Consider the following 12,523-nt stretch of genomic DNA (forward strand, 5'->3'; position numbering starts at 1 on the left):
CCCCGCCTGCATTCTACAATGTGCTTTTAGAATTCAAAGAAAAATACGTGAGTACCTCCAAGTAATAAAAATATATTGCAATGTGGACGCTGACGCAACGGCAACTATATATGTCGTTCCCACGAGTGAACCGGATACATCCACATTCCAATGATGTCATACGTTAATGCACGTGTGGCGAAATGAGTGAACCGCGGGAAATACGCTGACAGTAACTATAAATATTATATGTCGTTCCCACGAGTGAACCGGATACATCCACATTCCAATGATGTCATACGTTAATGCACCAACTATAAATATTATATGTCGTTCCCACGAGTGAACCGGATACATCCACATTCCAATGATGTCATACGTTAATGCACCAACTATAAATATTATATGTCGTTCCCACGAGTGAACCGGATACATCCACATTCCAATGGTTTGCAAATTACTAAAGGATGTAATTAAAACTTATGTTCACGAGGCTTGCAATGTGGGAAAATACGCTGACGCAATATGGTAGCAAATTCTATAAATATTATGTCGTTCCCACGATTGCGTTTATTGTATAATTAGTAATAAACAGATGCAGAAAATATAATGACGCTTGCTAATAGGAAATTCCAATTAAGATGCACATACTATTTAACACATAAATATTTTATTAGGAACAGGTCAGGACTAAGGAAAATTTCAAACAAATATAAAATTAATATATATGTATATTTATATATTAGTTTAAGTAAAAGATGCTTCATTTCATCAATGTCTTCCGTGCAGTGTAGATTGGTAGAGTTTTGCGAAAAAATACAAAAGTTGAAAGCGGATATACAGTGGTACGAAGATAGAACCGCAATTGAAAAACGATTTGCAGAGTTTCATTTGTCTACAAGAAAACTACCAAAAACACAATACCCATTAAAAAGAATTCAACCAGCAAGATGTCTCAATTAACGGCATCGTTTATCATTCTCACAGCTATTGTTAACAATGTCCTTTATACAAACGTTCCAAACAATGTTAAGAACATAGCGATATGTTTTAACGATGTAAAAACTGATTGTAATCGAACTGAATGGACTCTAATGGATCATGAAGTGGTGAATTATGGCCAGCTTCCAGTATTTTTCAAAACGATACCAAAGTCGGGAGGAGCATTCTACAAGATCAAGTTAATATCCCCAAATAACACTGAAAGTGATTCAAAATGGAGCAAAACTAATAATGATGATGACATCGTCCAATATGGTTCATCGATTATACTGTTAACAATAATATTAGTAATAAATGTATTTCTAGCTGTTAATATCATTATAAAATTTTTTGTAAGTCGCAAATGTGAATCATCTTGCATTAAAATAAATATGTAAAAAAGGAAGGCAGTGTTTTTTTAAATAAAACTAAAACAATACTTTTAATCTTTTATTCAAAAACCTAATTTACATAGGTAATATTTTTTCACAAAACCATTGGCGGAGGTGATCCACATTTCTCTCGGTGCAGGAAAATAGTCCAGTTGTGTGACAAGGATTGGCATTCTGAATAAAGTTTCCAGTATCAAGGGGTGTATCATCAAATTTACAAACATCAATAATGGTGGGAAAAACTCCAAAAATATGACATTTCTTTTGTAAAAATTCCACTTTTTGTTCGCCGCGAACGTAGATGTAATCAGCTGCATACAACAACTTAGATTCTAGTATTTCATTTATTTTTGAATATTCAACATCCCCATTGGAATACCGAAGACCGTGCAGGTGTCTCTCCAAGTAAGATACAGTCTTCTTATCTTTATTACTCAATGTAGCAAACGGTTGTGGAGACGTAAATATGTAATGGCATCGTTTATGGCCAATTTCAATGGTAAGCTCTTTGGGTACAAACCACCCATCTACGGTGAATCCTTGTATGTCAACTAATGCGATCCTCATGATGTTGCGATCAATACTGAAAGACATAGTTGTAGATTGTCCTATTTAAATTATATTTTTGACAACTTCAGTTAGTGGAAAGTATTCGAGTAGGCTGTCGTGAACAATTAAACAGTAAGCTCGAGTACCTGCTGGAAAACCTTCATCTGCTTCGATTTCCAACTTAACATCGACAGTTCCGGATCTAAACGATGTATCATCCTGCTTGGAACAGTCAAAAACAAACAAAGCATATCTTTTAAATGCAGAGTAATCTAAGATGGGATGTTTTGTTAGCGAACGAGCATAACTGGGAAAGAATTCAGTATAATTGTAGTGAGCTATAGCGTAATCATTTTTTGTGAAATCCAATTGCATTCTCTCGTTAGGCCAATAGTCACCATTAATAACCACTCGTACGCTGGACATTCTAATGTGATCGAATAGCGTCGGATCAGCGTGAATATCATCTCGTTTAGAAGTTTGAAAAGCTACAATAACGTAGCGTGGACGTTCAACAGCTGAAGTTGTCTTTACACTCCATATCTCTCGTCGAGATCCTGCCGTAAGTGAAGGTAGTTCATTGAGCTCCCATTTACGGAAAGGTATGGTTATCGGTGTATTATTCTTAATCGGAGTCATTAATTCGATTTTCACATCATCATTGGGAAAGACATGTTTGACCTTGAGTTCCATGCTGGCGATGGTTAATGATACTGTTGTTACCGTCGTGGAACCAGTAGGTTCTTGGACAACAATGCAATCTTTATCATTACGCGCTCGAACAAAGCGAAACACTTGACGACCATAGGTTAATTTAGTGTAATCGTTGAAAATGTTGAAAATATGTTTGATTGGAATCAGTAAACTAAAGGCGTCCCCTGTTAAATGTGGATAATTCGGATAGTTCCATCCTGCAGTACTGAGAAATTTGGAATCTTCAGGTGTATAACACAACAAACTGCGAATAGTGCTGACTACACCTGGATCTCGAACTATTTCCATGTCATGTGAACTTTGGATGTATGTACAGGTATCAAACAAGAAGGATCCAGCATTCGGCGCAAGAGAAACAGTTCCATTACCAGCTTTCTTGATACTTCCTTTAATTTCTAAAAGTGTGTCGTGTATCGCAAAAAATGCATCTGATTGATTTATGATAAACTCGACAACATCACTATTATTAAATGACTTGATGTAAGGTGTATATGTACGAAATTCTTCTTTTCTAATAGTATCGTCGAACCGAGGTTTTTGGTAAAGATCGAAAATATGTGGTTCCTGCTGATGAACCTGGCGTCGAATATAGTGGCGTTTTGGCATTCTTCAGCCGTAATCCAATGGAAACAAGAAAAACTTTATTGTCAGCAGACACGTCACGTCCCATGTAGGATCCGTGTGAGACTAATGAATATGGATGTGTAGAGTTGTGTTTTATATCTAAACCCATCTATCGTTCCTTAAAATCCAAATGCAGAGTACTTTTCTCTCCTCTAAAGTTGACTGGTCTTAATTCTTGATCGACTACACTAACGGTAATTTTGGTAATTTCACGTATGCTGCTGCTTACTGGTATGTATATAGGGTTATGAGGACGTTCATCAATAGCAAACCCTGGATCAACACTAAGTGGAAAATGTAGAATAGTGTGCGCAGGTCTGTCCTCGTAGAAGGCTCCTTCGGTAATGTTGCATTCAAAAAGTAGACTCGATACTTTTATAATGTTTACAGGTTGATCTGAAGAATGCAGTGTACCTGGCGCCAATATTCTATTTGAGGAGAAACCCAATAATTTACCAAGACTATCATTTTTCTCGAAAGTAATGGTATGCTCTTGACAGAAAATTTCACATTTAAGCGTATTGTTGTTCGGTCTTAAAGTGAACTGCTGAACTGAATTGTATTTAGTGTGTAATGCACTTCGAATGTACGCTTCGATATCGGTAATTTCATAACATCCGGATGGAATGTCGATATGACGCAACTTTTTACGGTCATTTTGCTCATAGAAATAAAATTTTTCACCATCGATGTTTGGGATGGAATTAAATGTATGAAATCCCAACACTGCTACATAATACTGCTGAAGTGGATCAAGTACAAGAGGCACTTGAGGAGTAAACGAAAATTCGTTTGTAGTACTTGTCAAGGTTAACAATCGAGACATGACTGATACTTAATATAGGGTGTAGTAAGTTAAATATCAATATATTATGGTAAAAATTTCTTTATTTTTCTTATTATACTGTTACATGGTTTTGTCTTATTTACATTTTGCTTATAGATACCGCTCTCATAGACACCGCACAATACACATGTAGATTTCATATTGCCGCAAACATCACCCCATTCATGTTTATTATGATCTTTCTTGCAAGGTAAATGATCTCCTAGTGCGAGACGAATATCGTGGGGTAGTTTATACCAAACACCGCTCGTTATATTTTCCATAAAAATGCATGTGGCACGCCTCAAGATGTCGTTAGATGGTTCCATTGTAGAGAAACTTTAAGCATAAATGTCCACAGTTAATTTGGTTATAAGTTTGGTATGCGTCGTTATTATAGAAAATTCGTCCACCACTCAAATATGATGCTAGTTCCCGCGGTGGCTTCAAGCAACCATATGAATCAAAGTATTCTATGTTGTTATTTATCTTTCGGTAAGCTACCCAATGTGTACCAGGGTTCTTGGAAATATCAAGATTAATAATAGCACATTCGTGTTTACGGGGGGCTTGAGGTAAATTGTCCCGCATAAAAACTCCACGAAAATTTGAAATTTTTAATTGTTTAGCAAATTTATTCAAGTCCACATTGGTTAGAGGTCTATTAGGTAGCTTCAGCGGGAGTTTTTTGACTTCTTCAAGTATAATCCAAAGCCACCTTTAGCGTTTTTTCGTAGGTATAAACCTTTGCCTAGATGTTCCATTGCTTTATTATGACGTTTATCTTCTTCCAGTTTCTTTTGAGCATTCTTTGAGTCGATTACTGTCTTGGCAATGGCACTCGCACCCCCCGCTAAAGAGCCGAGAGCTGATAAGCCTGCAAAGATAGGGATTAAAGGTAAAATACCACCTGATTTTGGTTCAAATGGAATAATTCTTGGAACCCGCACATTTTTTTTCCCACCTACGTTTTTAACGGCCGTTCTAGCTGCTGCAAGTGCAAGTAGGGCTGATTTACGCAGATTTGGTGCTGGAGGAGTACGTTTCAATCTTCTGATAATTGGTTGCAGCACGTGTCGCTTAAATGATCTAACGCCTTTACCACGTTTCACACCCATACCTAGTTTTCGTTTGGCTTTCATCGCTGTAGTAGTTAACCAGGCAGTGGTTTTTTCACCCAAAGATGCGTCTTTTGCTTTAACTCGTTCCCACGCTTTATTTTCCAACACCCAATCTGCTTTATGTCGATCTTTTAAGGAATTACTTTGAGAGTATGCTATATCGTGATCTCTCGCAGCCTGATCTAATGGATTTATCCCAGGATCTCCTCGTGCTAGACGTTTCTGTAATTTAGTTCCAGGTCCTAGATAGTGGTAGCCAGGAGCGTGCAATTCAAATGGTAGACTATTGATTATAGAATTTAAAACTCCTTCACCTTGAACAACCAACATTGAAATGAATCGTTTCACACAAAATTGCTTTTTATATAACCAAGTGCATAAAATTCATCTCGATCACAAGATGAAGGTTGTTCAACAAGACAAGACACTAGCAGTGGAAAACTTAGATTTTGTCGATAACGTGACAAGAACCAGTAAACATGGTGCATTGCTACCACATTCTTTTCGTGCTATCATATGCGGTCCAAGCGGATGTGGAAAGACTAATGCTATGTTGGCATTATTGTTTGACCCGAATGGCGCTAAATTTCAAAATGTTTACGTTTATTCAAAATCGTTGTTTCAACCCAAGTATCAATTTTTGAAGGAAGTGTTAGCATCTGTGAAGGAGGTGGGCTATTTCCCATATAAAGATAATGATGCCGTAATAAGTCCTGGTAAAGCCAAACCAAATTCTGTATTCATATTTGATGATGTATCAACGGATCCGCAACAAACAATACGTGAATATTACTGTATGGGGAGACATAAAAATATCGATTGTGCATACCTATGTCAATCCTACAGTCGAGCAGGCAAACAACTCCTACGTGATAATGCTAACCTTATTGTATTGTTTAAACAGGATGAGCTCAATTTAAAACACGTCTTTGACGATCACGTCTCTCCTGACATGACATTTGAGCAATTTAAACAATTTTGTTCTGAATGTTGGAAGGACAAGTATGGTACATTTGTTATTGTTAAGGATTTTGATATTTCTAACGGACGCTATCGTAAAGGTTTCGACAAGTTTATAAAAGTTTAGACGTGGCTGAGACACCTGCATTATATAAAAGCATGTTGGACAAACAAGTGCTTCTACGCAAGCGCAAAGTTGCGGAATTAGCTAGAGCTATTCGCAAAAAGTATTTAGCGTTAAAACTAGGTAAATCGGAGGAGGATGAAACTTTGAAAAAAATGTTTAAACCCATAACCAGTGTTCTAAAAACATCGCAATACAATGCTAACGTTAAAACGGAGTCGATTAAAAAAGAAGAACCAATGGAAAAAGAAGAAGAAATTAAAAAAGAAGATATTAGCACCATAAAAAATACATCATTTATCAGCGATGAAGAGGTATTCAGCGATAAATCCGATGAAGAATACGAAGATAGCATAGAAACAAACCAATCGCAAGATAAGGTATCCGAACAAGAATTTCAAGATTACCTAGAAAAATACCATCATCTAATTCATCCTTATGTGAAAGACCATTGGCAGTATTCAGATAAAATAGATAGAGTATACGGTCCTACTCATGATCCCGTAACCTCTAAATGGAAACTTGGAAAAACTGTTATTGATTTCGCCCATAATGGTTGGATTGTGGCGAAAGGAGACTATGTTGTTGGAACTCGCGGGCTATATGAATTAATATTTTACAAAGAACCTGATTATTACACTGAGGACGATGTGAAACGATATATTACATTGCTGGAATTAACCAATGCTCATAAAAAACTGAATGGTACACTAAAGGGAACCAAAACCTATAAGTGGAATGAAATTATTAAACCTAATCTTAATAAATCACTTCTTAAACCTGACCTGAATAAATCATTTCGTCGTAATACAGTATCTGGTAGGGAGGAGGTTGGCTCAGGAATACCGACACATTGGGAAGACAGCGATGATCATGTGCAATATGTGTATTGGGATGACCCAAACGAACTTTGTGAGCGCCTCAAATTGTTGATGGCTGAGCAAAAAGCAGGAAACACCGCATCCCTCAATAACGAAATTGTTGCCATTATCAACGAATTACGTGAAGCAGATATTATATATTAACGTTAGATCAGATTATTGTAGCATCATTTCCAATATGAATGTTGACAAGTTTGGTCGCCATCATTATCGTTCTAATGAACAAGCTGTTAAAAAGCTACGTGAAGGCTTAAAACAATCTATTTTGGATGTACAAAACCAAATACATGCAGTAAAGAAGGATATGCAACGGAATCCTCCTGTAGCTGATACAGATCTTTCCAACAAGAAATTCGTAGATAGTCGCATTGTTCATGTCAAGTCTTTTGTAAGAAAAGAGTTTAATTTGTTGCGCAAAGAATATAATGCAAAACATGTTCAACTTGAACAAAAAATCTCAGACACCATAAGTAAAGTAGAAAGTGATTCTAATAAAAAAATTAATTTGTTGCTTGATGAGAACAAAGTGAATGCTGCAAAAATATCCGATTTGTCGAAACAAGTACACGAGTTTAGAAATGACCTAGATTTATTTAAACGTGAAATGAATAAGAACGTTACAGATGCTGCTCACCAAAGCGCACAAAATATGTTGAAATCGTTGGAAATGGAAAAAAAGATTAAAACAACGGATCTTAATTCACATGATTTAGAAAATCGTCTTAAGGTAGTAGAAGAATACGTCGAAAATAATAAAATTGTCTAAAGAGTCAATTGATGGACGAGTTGCATAAAACCTATTGTACAAAGAATATTGCGTTAGAACGTAAACAGTTTAGGTAGAGTGAAGATGTCTGATGCAAAAAAGGTGAAAGGCAGAAAACATAATAAATTACTAAGCGAGTTACAGGTAAATCTACAAACCATAAATGATAATAGGATTCATGATCTTGAGCAATGGTAGAAAAGCATTCGATATGAATCAGATATGAGATCTTTACTAGATAGTAGAGTATCAGAGCTGTCAAAGACTTTGTATGAGTTGGATGAACGTTTATCTTCAGCAGTAAAAGAAATCCAAGATACACTTGCTATATTTAACACATATTTACACCCTTTACTCCAAAGAGTTAAAGCTTTAGAAAGTAGAAATGGCGTCGTCCATGGAAAAGGTCCAACTAGTTAACGAGCTACACAAACCTGCTCGAAAAAATTATCCAAGACGACGTACAATAGTCAAAGGCTTAGACGATTTATGGCAGATGGACTTGGCTGAAATGCGACCTCATTCTCATAACAATAGAAATTTTAAATTAATTTTAGTTGTTATTGATTGTTTTTCGAAATATCTGTGGACTCGTCCATTAAAGACAAAGACGGGTGAGGAGCTGACTCGAGCATTTTCGGATATCCTCGCACACAGCAAACGAACACCGAAAAATCTGCAGTCGGATCAGGGAACTGAATTTTACAATAACAAGTTTCAAAATTTAATGAAAAAACATAAAATAAATCACTATTCTGTTTTCACTACCATGAAAGCAGCCATGGCTGAACGCGTCATTAGAACGTTGAAATCCAAACTTTACAAGTATTTCAGCTTACACGGTACTTACAAGTGGATTGACATATTGCCCACAGTTACGGCTGAATACAACAATACAAAGCATTCAAAAACGGGGTACAAACCATCACAAGTGAACAAAACCAATGAAAAGGAGATTTTAAAAAACAAATTTACGCATTTAAAAATCGCAGTTCCCCGAAAATTTAAAGTCGGCGATATTGTACGCATCAGCAAAACCAAAATGTTATTCGACAAGGGATATGTTCCAAGTTGGACAACAGAATTATTCAAAGTTACCAAAATCAATATTACCAACCCTGCAACGTACATGCTCGAAGACATGCAAGGTGCACCGATCAAAGGAGCCTTTTACGATGAAGAGTTACAGAAAACAGCCAATCCTGATATTTACTTAGTTGAAAAAGTTTTACGTCGTAAAGGTAAAAAAATGTACGTCAAATGGCTTGGCCTTGATGTAAAACATAATAGTTGGATCGATAATGATGCTGTCATCTAAAAAGGTGGGGGGAATTCTGAAAAATTAGCAGAAACACGTTTTTCGTTCTCAGTGTGTTGCAGTCAGTTAGCTAGTAAAAATGTATTCCCAAGATACTGAATACTCAAGCGGCAGCGAGTATGATGTCACCCTTTCACCATCATCTGAAACATCAACTGTATGTGAAGACTACGATCATGAGCTGGATGCTCTTCTAGAGAAGTATGAAGAAGCAGCTAAGAACGAGTCCCATTATCTGCTGTACACACAGTTGTTAAATGGATCATACCAACTTGGTTGTGGTCTAAGTCCAGCCAGAACATATACTCCAGCTGTAATTATGTGGAAATCGCCATGGCAGAAAATATCTTTCAGTGCCTATGAATGGGAACAATTAATTACCCAACTCAATGAGCAAAGTTTTTTCCACGAAAACGTGACCGTCTCTGATGATCCTGTTGAAATTCAGTGTGGTGAATATTGCATAATTCGACAAATAACCTACAACAGCATGAAATTCCTCGAAATAATCAAGCACGGCATTAACTTTTGTCTCTCAGAAGTGCAAGTGAACACCCTTGTGGAAGCAAATAGTGAACTTTTAACACCGTATATGTCCATGCTAGAGACTATTGAATTTCCACATTATTATTATAATACGCTTAATATTGTTCGAAATAGTTTTAGTAGTCATAATTATACGTTTTCAGACGCAATTCAAAAATTGTATACATTTACACAGGAAGGAAATACTTTACAACATATAGCGTTAGGGCAACTTATATTTTTCTGTAAAAATAGGATCGCTAATGATCTTGAAAGAATTTAATAAAGCTTGTAAAATATATCTCTGTTGTTTTATTTCATGAAAATAAATTACAAGAGGAGTATTGGCTGGTGGGGTTTATTTATATCACAGTGATGTTTTCTTATTTGAACTAGTATCATTCGAGATGCATATCAATAAAGTTGTTCTGCTCATCGCAACCAGCATAAGTTTTTGCTTAGGTGGAAATTTTACTGAGACAAATGCAGTGTCATGGCTAGAACAATATGGTTACATCACCACAAGTGAAACTGCCAGTACTGATATTACTGAAACACTAGAACAGTTTCAAGAAAGATATAATTTACCGGTAGATGGGAAATTAAATAAAGAAACGATGGAGTTAATGCAGAAACCACGATGTACACAAGGAGACAATGCTTACGCTGTAAAATCAGCATGGAAAAAATTTGATATAAAATGGTATTTTCCACAAGCAACCCCTCAAGCTTTGACAGTCACTAAAAGAGTATTTGAAATATGGGAAGAAGCATCAAAATTTAAGTTTACTTATCTGAGAATCCCAGATCCAAATCCGGATATAACTATAACAGTAGTTCCAAAACAGCACTATTTTCGATACAATTGTCAGGGTAACGACGAATGTCCTTTTAAATTTACAAGTGGTATATTAGCACATTCTTATTTTCCACCTACATCTGGGTGCATAGAAATTCATATGAATAGCAATCTAACATGGGATTTCAGTTTAAATTCTACAGCAGAAGGTCGAACAAATTTCTTTGCAGTCCTTCTCCATGAAGTTGGTCACGCTTTAGGTTTAGCACACAGTAGCGATAAGAAGGCTGTAATGTATCCCTTTTATGAAACCTTTCCTTCTCACATAACTGATGATGATAAAAGAGGCTTAGAAAAGTTATATGGACATAAAAGTAAATCTGCATCTATTCCAACTCAACCTAGGAGTAGTTCACCAACTACAACAGAAAGATCTAGGACAACCACAGCAGCTAGGACTAATAAATCAAAGCAAAATATAATAACGAATGTATGTGAATTGGAATATCCAGATTTAATATTTTTAGCGTATGCTCCATCATTTCCAACATACCGAATGTATATAGTAAGTAAGGATCTGGTATGGAAATATGACTTAAATAATGAAAAGATACCCACCAATGCTGAACAATTTATAAGATACTTTCCAAGGGGAATTACGAACGTGACACATGTTTTTCAAAGTTCCAATGGAGATATGATTGGTGTAAGCAGAAATCGTATATATGCAGCAGCATTTCCTAGCTTAAGAATTCATACAGATAACATGGTACCTGAAATCAATAACGCAAGAAGTATTAACGGTTTATTCCAAACAAATTCAGGAAAAAAATTTGTTTGTTTTGATGGTTCATTTATTGAATTTAATGATAAAGACATTATCTCAAGAGGACGCATAAGTGACGTTTTTCCAGGAATACCAAATGATATTACATCAGCATTTAATTACATCGATGGACATATATATTTCTTAAAGCACAACGTCTATTACAAGTTTAATGAATTTACAAGAAGTGTCATTGAAAAAGGTACTTTTAATTGGAATATGTTGGGGATCCCTTGTCCTGATAATGGATTAATAAAACAACTGAAATCCTTATTATCTAAAGTAAATTTATTTTATGAATAATTAATGTCTGGGGGTCCATCATCAATGGGATCTGGGGATCTGGGGATCTGGGGATTTTGTATGGGGAAAAGGTAAATAAAAATAAAGCATATTTTACAAGAAAGTCTTTTATTCGTTATTAGTAATCGATAATCGTAATCGCAAATCGTATTCGTTTAATCGAAGTAACGTTTTGTGATTATGATCAATACAACTAAAAGGTAAGTAATTACTTTACAAGAAAGTTTTTTTACATTTTACAGGTATAAACGTACAAAATATGTTTACCGAAAATGATACAAATATACAGATCGTCTTTACCAAAAGGTTTAAATTTTATTAGCATCTTAAATATCTGAGAATCTTACTTTTTTATTACGATTCCTGTGTAAGTCCTCCTCACAATCATATCTATCCTTTAGTTCAAAGAGTACCTCACAAAAACCATTTTGACACCAGGATGATTTTTTTCTAAATATCAAATGTAAGTCTGAAGCTAAACAACTAACATGAAAATTATCAGATTTAGCTTTTAGACATTTTTGTTTTTCAGAGAAAATTATTTTAAATACCCTGTAACATGGTCGACAGAGTAGCAAATTATATTTTGGTATTTGATAATACCTAAACCATAAGCAATAGTAGTCATTAAGTGCAAAAGTTTCAAAATCCTGACACTCTATAATTGCCTGACGAAGTTCAGGTGAAATATTCAATTCTAGATCATGATTCTCAAAGTCACAAACTTTAAAATGTTCATAAGGAACGGGATTAGTTTTAATTTGCATCCATTTAATTTTACTAAATTTTTGAACTATTTCCTCCGTTAATACCCATGGTAAAGGCGATTTACTAA

The 12,523-nt window shown here is 35.5% G+C and overlaps 2 protein-coding genes across 2 annotated transcripts; one reads left to right on the forward strand and one right to left on the reverse strand.

Annotated features, from left to right (window-relative positions):
- Positions 1-1,964: 1,964 nt before the first annotated feature.
- Positions 1,965-3,221, reverse strand: LOC126885364 (uncharacterized). The gene has a single exon (XM_050651922.1). It carries the CDS (start codon positions 3,219-3,221, stop codon positions 1,965-1,967), a length of 1,257 nt encoding a protein of 418 aa, XP_050507879.1.
- Positions 3,222-10,167: 6,946 nt separating this feature from the next.
- Positions 10,168-11,688, forward strand: LOC126885365 (matrix metalloproteinase-18-like). The gene has a single exon (XM_050651923.1). The coding sequence runs from the start codon at positions 10,168-10,170 to the stop codon at positions 11,686-11,688; it is 1,521 nt and encodes a 506-aa protein (XP_050507880.1).
- The last annotated feature ends 835 nt before the right edge of the window (positions 11,689-12,523 follow it).

The sequence above is a fragment of the Diabrotica virgifera genome, chromosome 5 (genome assembly GCF_917563875.1).
Source record: "Diabrotica virgifera virgifera chromosome 5, PGI_DIABVI_V3a".
Taxonomy (NCBI): domain Eukaryota; kingdom Metazoa; phylum Arthropoda; class Insecta; order Coleoptera; family Chrysomelidae; genus Diabrotica; species Diabrotica virgifera.